At 48.4% G+C, this 10,355-nt stretch overlaps 1 protein-coding gene across 4 annotated transcripts; it reads right to left on the bottom strand.

Moving 5' to 3' along the window:
* Window positions 1-304: 304 nt before the first annotated feature.
* On the bottom strand, window positions 305-9,844 carry LOC132690889 (myeloid cell surface antigen CD33). 4 transcript variants are annotated; one of them, XM_060651863.3, is made up of 7 exons: window positions 9,025-9,837; window positions 8,587-8,964; window positions 8,170-8,448; window positions 7,893-7,940; window positions 6,339-6,435; window positions 5,969-6,050; window positions 305-777 (listed from the first exon to the last, which is right to left on the bottom strand). In XM_060651863.3, exons 1-7 carry the CDS (start codon window positions 9,062-9,064, stop codon window positions 613-615), a joined length of 1,089 nt encoding a protein of 362 aa, XP_060507846.2. In that variant the 5' UTR covers window positions 9,065-9,837; the 3' UTR covers window positions 305-612. The 4 variants fall into 4 exon arrangements, with proteins under 4 accessions (XP_060507846.2, XP_060507843.2, XP_060507844.2 ...); XM_060651860.3 differs by having other exon boundaries at window positions 8,587-9,839; XM_078439409.2 differs by lacking the exon at window positions 305-777 and adding an exon at window positions 788-3,819 and having other exon boundaries at window positions 8,587-9,844.
* Window positions 9,845-10,355: the final 511 nt, after the last annotated feature.

Genomic DNA, 10,355 nt, shown 5'->3' on the forward strand with positions numbered 1-10,355 from the left:
AACTCATGATCTGTGAGATCATGACCTGAGCCGAAGTCAGACGCTTAACCGACTGAGCCACCCAGGTGCCCCTACATTGTGTAAATTTAAAGTGTACAATGTAATGATTTGATATATGTGTACATTGCAAAATGATTGCCACATGGGAGGGTTTCGAGTACAGAGTGAGGCTGACTCATTGCTGATGTGGTGTCCGGGACAGAACATATCCAGCCTCTAAGTGAAATGTCACTGACACCTTTCTGTCCAAGGGGGAAAGAACCAATGTGCACCAAAGTCTCACAACGCAGCAGGATTTGTGCTGTGTGTTTTCCATATGCACTTTAATCCTCATGGAAGCCCTTACATCCATTTTGTAAAGCAGAAAACTGAGACATGGAGGAGTAAGGTGGCTTGCTTGACATCATAGTGCTAATAAATGAAAGAGCCTTGAATCCATGCCAGGCCTCTCTGATTGCAAAGCCTTAGTTCCAATACAGCAAGAAACTCACATATAGTAGTTTATAAGTCCATTGCCTATGGGGATGTTAAGTCTCCAAGAACCAGCCTTTGGGTCCCCCTTCCTAGAGGATATGGACGCTCCCTCTGAGGCTGTTTGCTCCAGGTGGTTCGTCACTTTGTATTGATCTCTGAATATTCTGTGCAGGTGTTCTCCTTCATCTTGTGAAAGCTGATGGAGGCATAATGCAGCTCCTCCCCCATTTCCAAGGTGGGGGGCACCCCTGCAGAGCTTGTGGGCTCAGCAGGGAGTTCTGGCTCAGACTCCTGCTGGTAACCCTGTGTGGAGAGCAAAGAAGGGCTCAGAGCAGGGCTCTTGGGGTGGGAGGGGGGTAAGGTGAGAAGGCAGAGAGGGTCCATGAAGTGAATTTGATTCGATAGGACATTGCTCTTTCTTCCAGTCTTTTATCAAACATTTCTTATTTAGCAGATATAACACTATTGATTGCTTTCAAATTTTACTGAGCACTCACTCAGACCTATGCGGAGAAACATAGAGAGAAACTAATTCTCAGAGAGGTTAGGTGCTACCCAAGGCCACACATCTGTTGATCATGAACTCAACCCTGGTCACTCTGGCACGGGACACGCAGGAGGGTGTTTATGAAAAGTTGACTTTTCTTCTGGGCATGTCTCCTTTGTTCTCACACTGTTACCTACATCCACAACACTTCTGACACCAGATTTGTGGGGTTTTCCCCACAGCAAGCAATTCTCCAACACCAGCTGAGTGGCCTGCAGTTCACTTCAATTCTGACACTCCCTACCCAGAGATAATGCTGGATCCCACACATTAAGGGCTCAGTCTTACAAGGCTAACCTCACCCCCAATTCACCTGCTAATAGGAAGTCGAGGTTGTAACCCGTGCTTCTGACCAACTGGCTATAAATTCGTGGTTGCCATAACACCTATCTCAGGTTTCATTAATTTGCTAGAGTGGCTCATAGAACTCAGGAAAGCAGTTTGATGTTTACCAGCTTATTATAAAAGGATGTGATAAAAGACACAGGTGAACATCCAAATGGAAGAGGTGCCTAGGGTGAGGTTTGGGGGGGGGGGGCGGTGGGGAGTGGCAGGAGCTTCCACACCCTCTCCAGATGTACTCCTAGCATCTCCGTGTTGGAAGATTCCAACTTGGAAGTTCCTTGAACTCCATACTTTTGGGATGTTAATGGAGACTTCATCATATACACATGATGGATCACTAATTTCATTTCTAGCATCTCGCCCCTCTCTGGATAATGGGGAGTGGGGATGAAAATACTGAGCTTCTAATCATGCCTTGGTCTTTCTTGTGATCTGCTCATCCAGAAGCCCACCCAGAGTCACCTTGTTAGAACAAAAGATGCTCCTATCACCCAGAAGGTTCCAAGGGATGTAGAAGTATGACCATTTTCTGTTGCAGATTAATTTCTCAAGATGTATGGCAACATTTCTCAAGAGCATTTGCACTTCCTCTCCTCCCATTTTCTCTTGAACTCATTCCAATCAAGAAAACTTCCTCCACTGGGCAACCATATCTGCTTTTCTCAAGATTAACTGTGACACCATGTGCTAAATTTAAATGGTCATTTCTCAGAACTGATCTTACTGGGATTACTACCATTTGAAACAAATAAGCGTTCTCTTCTCCTTGAAACTTCATCTCCCTTTGGCTACCAGGACCCAAATCTACACTCTTTTTGTCATTTCTTTTTTTTTCTCAGTGGTCTTCTTGTTGTTTTCACCTTGTATCCCTGTCTCTCCCGGGGCTCTGTCTGTGGACCTCTTCTCTTCCTTGTGGCTTCATCCCCTATCAGACCTTGGTGTGTATGCTCCCCAAATCTCTGTGCCTCCTACCTGGACCCCTCTCCTGAGCTCCAGACCCTTGCCATCTAACTTGTCTTCTTCATTTGGACATCTCAGAGGCACCTGAAGCTTATAGTAACCAAAATAAAGTTTGAACCTCCCTGAGAAATATACTCCCGCAGAGATGGCAATTTCAGGAATTGGTAGTTCAATTATTTATGTTGCTCAAGGCAACCACATCGGAGTCATCTTTGGTATCTATGGACATGTATGGGCATCTATGGGTATTTATGACATCTATTCACATGTCTGGACATGCATGGACACCTGTGGATATTTACGGCATCTGTGGAGTCATTTTTGGCATTTATCACATCCATGTGGTGGAGGCAGTGAACTATCTCCGCTCACATCACACACATACTCTACCATTCCATTAGCAAATCCTGATTCATCATTGTTACCCATCGGACTATGTCTTATGGACTGAATTGTGTCTCCTTGGATTTATATGTTGAAGCTCTAACACCCAGTGCGCTATATTTGGGGATGGGGCTTTAAAAAAAGTAATTAGGTTTAAGTGAGGTCATTAAGATAGGGTCCAAAATGACTTCCGTCCTCATAAGAAGAAGAGACCCTGGAGATGTGTGTGCATAGAGAAAAGGCCATGTGAGGACATAGAGAGAAGGTAGTAATCTGCAAGCCAAGGGGAGAGTTTTCAGGAGAAACTAACCCTGCTATCACCTTGATCTTGGACTTCCAGCATAACAAAATATATGTTTCTGTAGTTTAAGACACTCAGTCTACAGTATCTTGTTATGGGAGCCTACATTATCTCTTGCCTGGATTACTTGAGTTTCTTCCTTATTTGGTGTCCTCTTTTCCTAGCCTGATATAGGTATTCTCAGCACAGCAGACAGAGTGATCCCATTAAAATGAGCATCAGTTCAAAAAATAAATAAATAAATAAAATAAAATGAGCATCAGTTCATGTCTGTGAAATAATAAAAGATAAATATGTATCAGAAGACAGAGAGAGAGAGAGAGAGAAAGAGATCTACCCTTGGTTCCTGCACAGATTTCCTAAGACCCTTTTAAATTTCCTAAGTGATAATTGTGTTAGGAGCATCTTCTGGTCTAATGTTTGGTCTTTGACCCTGGTTCTTGACACAGAGTTCCTAAATCCCTTGGGATTTCCTGGACAACAGCAGTGTCTTTTGTTCTAATGATGCAAATCTTGGTTGGCTCCTGGATGGAGGCTGGTCACAGAAATACAAAGCTGCGGTTAGAAGCTTGGAACTTCCAGCCCCATGTCCTCATCCCCCAGGAAGGGGAGAGGGGTGGGAAATAGAAGTAATGATCAATCATGTCTATGTCCATAAAAATCCCAATAGTATGGGGGTGGCGGTTAGGGAGTTTCTGGGTTAGTGAATATGTGGAGGGTGGCATACCTGGAAATAACTTGGGAGCTCCACACATCTCTTCTATCTGGATGGTCATCTGTATCCTTCATCATATACTTTTATAATAAACTGGTACACAGTAAACAAAATGCTTTCCTGAGTTCTGTGGGCCTCTCTGACAAAGTAATTGAAACCGAGGAAGGGGGTCGTGGGAACACCCGATTTATGGCCGGTTGGTTAGAAGCACAAGTGACAACTTGAACTTGTGGTTGGTGTCTTAAGGGCGGTGGGGCTGTCTTATGGGCTGAGCCCTTATCTGTGGGATGTGATGCTAGCTCCAGATAGATAGTGTCAGCATTGAGTTGAGTTGTACAGTAGGACATCTGGACGGTGTCAGAGAGAATTATTTGGTGTGGTGAGAACCACACACACATTTAGAGACCAAAAGAGTAAGAAGTTAGGTATTTTGGATGAGTAGTAGTTCTGTGTGGTTTTCCTTTACGTTATCACCCTTCTCAAAATACAAAGATAATTATGGTGAACTGCAGGGCCTTGTAATATCTGCAGCCTCCATGCCTCTCTCCATCTTCATTTCCTACCCATCATTACCCACTTCCCCCCTCCCACACAGCTCTGTTCAAACACACTGTCCAACTTGCTGTTTTCCCCACACACCAGGCATGCCCCAACCTCAGGACCCCCAAACCTTGTTTAGAGCCATAGTGATTCTCTCAGGGTTCACGCTGTGCTCCCTCACTTCCTGTGGGTGTCTTCTCAAAGACTCCAGTGCCAGGACTGACACCTCTCATTCTTCCATCTAATGCCCCTCCATAGCACTATTTCCTGACAATTTCTTGCATATTTTCACTACCTATATGTCCACTGTTTTCTCCACACACACACCCCTCAATAAATGTAAGTCCTTGACAGCAGGGACATTTTATATTTGTAACATACGTACTTGTAAAAACAGAGATATTTCCCAAGTATGCAGAACAATCGACAAGTGGAAGATATTTGCAAAAGGAATGAATGAAGGCAAGGTGATTGCAGATCATGTACTCAGAAACCTCAGTGGTGTCCACCTTAGAGTTTTAAATGAATAAATGAAAATTAGAGCTTGGAGATGAGCAGGACTAGGGCAGATTGACACAGACACATGAGAAGGTGAGCACAGCGGAGGAATGATTCTGAGATGCAAAAAGCTTGCTATGCTTGAGGCGAGTGAGCAGGCTGGTGTCGGAGAGACAGAAGCATTGAAGGGGACCTTGGGTTTCCTGCCCCAAATCTCATACCAAGTTGTGTGGGCACCCGACTTGCAGCAGTGTGGAGAAGCAGTGCTTTTCAAACTTGGTCATGTGGGACAAGGGTTCTGCCTGGAGGTGATGCTAACGTGCCAGGGAGGAGAAGCGGGGAGGGCTGCAGCAAGGTAGGGACTAAGAGGGGAGCTCAGCTCAAAGGGAGTGGATGCATTATGCTGTACTGAGGAGAAGCACAGGACTGCACACCCTGCAGCACATTGGTGTGAGAAGTGCAGGGCTGGGGTGGGACAGGGTTGGGTCGCTGGCAGGGTATTAGGGACACCAGTGCCATCAGGGAGGTGGGTGATCAGCAGGAAGAGTATGTTTAGGAGCGTATTAACCATATGTTTGTGATGCTTTGGCATCTGGGGCCTTGCTAATCCTAGAGGAACTGCCCCTGCCAGGACTAGCCAATCTCTAGAGATGTTAAAGGACTTGCCTTGCAAGCATCTCTTTCATATGCAAACCAATCCATCCAAATCTCACACCCAAACCCTCCTTTATCCAGCTCTTACATTCTGGGTCACTATTCTTCTGCCTAATCACCCCAGGGCCAAGTACCAAGCAACTAGGGACGGCCCCAACACCCCGGAGCTTGCTGAAATGATTCAAACTAGCCAATCTTAAACTTACTTACCCCTTCTCAGCATGCCTTTCCTGTGGAAACTCCAATAAAGGCTCCCATCTGTGTCTCTCTATGCCCCCTCTGCCTCTTGGCCGACCTCAACCCTGTCCGTATGGTCTTGTATGTGATCATGTGTCCTTCTTCCTGGGAACTTGAGTAACAGAGTGCCTTTTCAGAGGCAATCACCCCTTGATCTGTTGGCCTCAGACACTGAATAATAATAAAACCTACATTTTCAACTAAGCAGGAAGGTGATGAGCTCATTTCTGGATGTGCTGAATGGAGCATGGCTGTGCGCCACCCCAGGAGATGCAGAGGAGAATCTGCACACCAGGATGCCCACATCACTCACCAGGGGAGCTGGCCCTACAACTGAGTGGATGCCGTCCACGCCCGCTGCTCTCCGGGATGCTGTCTTCCTACAGGTCTTCACTCTGATGAGAGAACCAGGGTCTCTGACATAGGGTCACTCTCTTGAGGCTGGAGTGAGCTACTATGGCAGGTCAACGGTGGAGTGAGCCCAGAAGCCTTCATATCAAGACTTTGTAACAAGGTGCCCCGGCTCCGGGACTTCTGGGACCAAGGCTGGGAACACACTCATGCTTGGCCCAGTGGTATCAGCTGGATTCTTACCATGACTGCACCTCTCGCCCTTGCTGTAGGGCTTCACAACCCCTGCAGGTCCCGCTTCTTCCCCTCTCGCCCACATCAACACAGCTCACCCAAAGAAGATGAGGCAGAGGCAGAGAGCAAGCAGCGTGGTGACACCAGCTCCCCAAATGGCACCTTTAATCACTCCTGCCCTGGTTTCCAGGTTCCCTGTAGACAGAGGCACTTGGGGTCAACTCCAATCTTGACAAGCAAGACACTTGGAGTCAACTCCAATCTTGACAACTCCAGCATACTGAGAGGGGTACTCGTCGCCTCCCATCCAGGGTTCAGCCCTGAGGGTCTCCCACCCACTGTAGGACCTCAGCCTCCACCAGAAGGACATGGTTTGTGTGACATCATCTAGCCCTCACACTCCTGTTCAGCTACTACCATTTTTTCTAGGACCCAGGTTCTTCTCTGCAGCAGATCCCAGATCTGTCTGCAGCAGGACCGTGGGGCTCTGGGCCCCGTGGGTGTGCCAGAGAGAGAGACGTATGCACACAGCATATGTCTCTGTGGGATGTGGAAAGATCTTGTCCTTCCTTCTCTCCAGGGAAGCTGTTTGAATCTCCTCTCCTGGCCTCCACTGACCCTGTCTCAGGGCCAAAGGTGGTCTCTTATGCTTCCAGAAGTGGGTGGAAGCAGCCAAGTATATATACTGTGAGCCCAACACACCCAGGGTGAGGGATGTGTCTCTGTCAACCATTTGGTGGGCACTGAAAGAGTCCAAAAGGAGCTCACTGTCCAGGTGGGAACCAGATGTCACTGCCAATGGGAATAGAACAGTGAGGGAAAGCCTGGGCTCAGAGAGAGGTCAAGGTGAGAGCTGAGGATTCACAGTCAAAAAATGTCCCGGAGGGGCGCCTGGGTGGCTCAGTCGGTTAAGCCTCCAACTTCAGGTCAGGTCACGATCTCACGGTCCGTGAGTTAGAGCCCCGCGTCAGGCTCTGGGCCGATGGCTCAGAGCCTGGAGCCTGCTTCTGATTCTGTGTCTCCCTCTCTCTCTGCCCCTCCCCCGTTCATGCTCTGTCTCTCTCTGTCTCAAAAATAAATAAACGTTAAAAAAAAAATTTAAAAAAAAATGTCCCTGAGACATTTGGGGACAGTGAAACTACTCTGCACGATAACACTAGATGGATACATGTCATTATAAATTGTCCAACCCATAGAATGCACAACACCAGAATGAACCCTAATGTCAACTATGGACTTTCGGTGATAAAGGCAATTACATGTAGGTTTGATTGTGACAAACGTATTCTCTGGTGGGGGACACAGATAGTGGAGAGGCTATGCATACAAAAGCAGGGGCTTGGGGGAAATCTCTCTACCTTCAGCTCAATTTTGTTATGAACCTAAAACTCCCCCCCTCTAAAAATAAAGTCTCCTAAAAATGCCCCAAGGCCTTCAATGACTGGAGGAAGATAAAGAGTATACTCAAGATGGTGGGGAGAAAATAGCAGGTCACCCTGGCAAGACCAGAGTGGGAGGGGATGAGAGAGGAGGGCTGAGGGGGTTTCTCATGTCTAACTACAGCCCACCACACATCTACCCACTGACTCTGAAAGTCCCGCTCTGAAAGAAACTGCTAGTCAGTGCTCCATGGACAGGAGGCTTCTTCCCACCTTTGTCATCCACTAGGCAGACATCAGCTGTCGAGTTCTGTGTGGCACCTAGGATGGGAGGACAGGATTTCCCTCTTTAGTGAGGAAGGGTGATGTGAGATGCATGTGGACATCCTCCCACCCCCAGAAGCCACAGAAACACAGGAGGGACAGGACTTGAGTCATTCGAGGTCCCCTCCTCAGCCAGGCCTCCAGGACTAAAGCATCAGCATCCAGAACCTGGACTTCATGCCCCTCACCCCCTCAGGCACTCAGGTCATCCTGTCCCTACACTCACAGGTGACATTGAGCTGGATGGTCCTTTCCACCATCACACCAGCTGCAGGGAACTTCACTTGACAGGTGAGGTTGGTACCATGGTCCTGGGGCCGTGGGGTGAGGGTGAGCACTGAGGAGAGGTGGGTCCTGGGGCCCAGGGAGGTGAGGGCCGCTGACATCCAGGAGAAGATGGGGGGCGTGCCCCGCTCACAGGCCCAGGGCACAGAGCAGGTCAGGTTCCTGGGGTGTCCACACTCCAAGGTCTCAGGGATGAGGATGTCAGGTGTGTGGGTGAGGGCTGGTGAGGAGAGGGGGAGACACAGGGATCAGAAAGAGGGTCTGAGGTGACACCCTAAAAGAAGCCTCAGGCTTCGGTCAAGGTTGTCCCGGGACCCCTATCCTTCCCCTGTGGCCTCCCCTGCAGTGTGCTCCTTACCTGTCACATGCACAGAGAGCTGATTCTGTCTGTAACTATATCTTATATTAATCCCTGTCTCCACCCTAAAGACGTACGTCCCTGAGTCCCTTCTCTGTGCATCTCTGATGTCCAGGGAGCAGTTGCGGTCCCGAGGGTCTCCAAGGAGGCGGAATCGGCCCTGGGTCTCCTTCTGTACTTTTCGTTCTGGGTTGTTTGTGGCCACTGGAGCATCCAAATATATGTGGGCCCTTTCCCGGAACCAGTAGCCATGAACAGGGCTAGTCAAGTAGCTCATGGGGTTGGAGAATTTGCAAGGCACGTATACACACAGGCCCTCCTGCACTGTCAGTGACTCCTGCACTTGCAGCCAGTATCTCTCATCCTGAGCCTGGGACCCTGTGGAGAAGGCAGGGTCAGCGGCAGTCCCCAGCTTCCCTCTCCCCTCAGCCCACTCACCTGCCCATAGCAGGAGCAGCAGCAGCGGTGGCAGCAGCATCTAGAGACAGAGGGTGTCTGGGCTTCCTGTGGGTGAAGGAGAAGGGAAGGCAGAGGGAGGGAAGCTGAGGAGGACCCACGGGAAGCTGGGGAGGAGCATGAGGTCTCACGATTTCACAAAAGGGGAACTGCCGCTGCGGAGCTCACCCCCTCTCTGCACAGAGCCTGTGACCCCCGCACTCCCAGTCCAAGACCCTGGAGACCCACCCAGGGAGGAGAGACCAAGAACAGACCCTGTATCCTGCCCCCCATCTCCACTCTTCCCTCCACCACGGGAGCCTGGACCAGGACCTCTGAGAGCATGTGAGGCATGGGACACCGTGAGTCTCCTAAGATCCTCCCATCTGAGGTGCTTGTCTGAGCAGCATGGTCTACACCAAGGAGCTAATCAACTCCTGTCTACAGCTGGAGGGTCACAGCCTTGTCTGGACCGAGTGGTCAGTCCTGCAAGGTGGAGGATTCTTTAGGTGTGTGAGCATCTGGGGCATAAGAAAAGACGGGGGCCACGGTGAGGTGAAGGCAGGATTCCTTCATGGATTCACTGATTCTCCAAATACTTGGTGAACATCTGTGTTGGGGGACCTGAAGACAAGACACATGGGGCTGACCTGGTCCATCCTGCAACAGGGACCCCACCCAAGGTGCCACTTCCTCTGCAGATACACTGTGCTTTCACTTTGTCCCTGTTAGGTTCACAGCTGCAGGCATGTGTGACTTTGCAATGTCTCTGCTGGCCTACTGCTGGTTATTTTCTAAATATTCAAGGATGGGTCCATTTTTTTTTTTTTTTTTTTGCTTCTGTTATGCTGATTCATGAAGTTTCAGTGGCATCTCCAAATGGAAAACCATGTAGCGTCTTCATGTCAAACAAAAGGGAGAACACAAGTTCATGAGCCAGTGGACACTCTTTTCCATGAATGCTGTCTATACAGTCATTTGTGGAGTGAAGCAATATGTTTGGTTGTTCATCATACAGATTAACATTTCCCGTCAGGTAAAAAATCTGATTCTCAAGGTGAAATTGGCTCAAAACACATAATATTCCAGAAAACATGAGTGGAATGAATATACGGCTGCAATTAAAATTTTAGGTTCTGCTCATGTATTTTTCCATCTCACTCTGTGGAGTATACATCTGGCAAATCCTTGATGTCTCTATTTACAATATGCATATATAATAGCATTTGCCGTCAACCATTTGTAAAATCTTCAAAACACAATAGTATCTGAATAAATGTTCCATAAACATTACTACCATAGAGACACTTTTGCACCTTATCTGATAAGTGAGG

This window comes from Panthera onca, chromosome E2 (genome assembly GCF_046562875.1).
Source record: "Panthera onca isolate mPanOnc1 chromosome E2, mPanOnc1 haplotype 2, whole genome shotgun sequence".
Lineage (NCBI taxonomy): Eukaryota > Metazoa > Chordata > Mammalia > Carnivora > Felidae > Panthera > Panthera onca.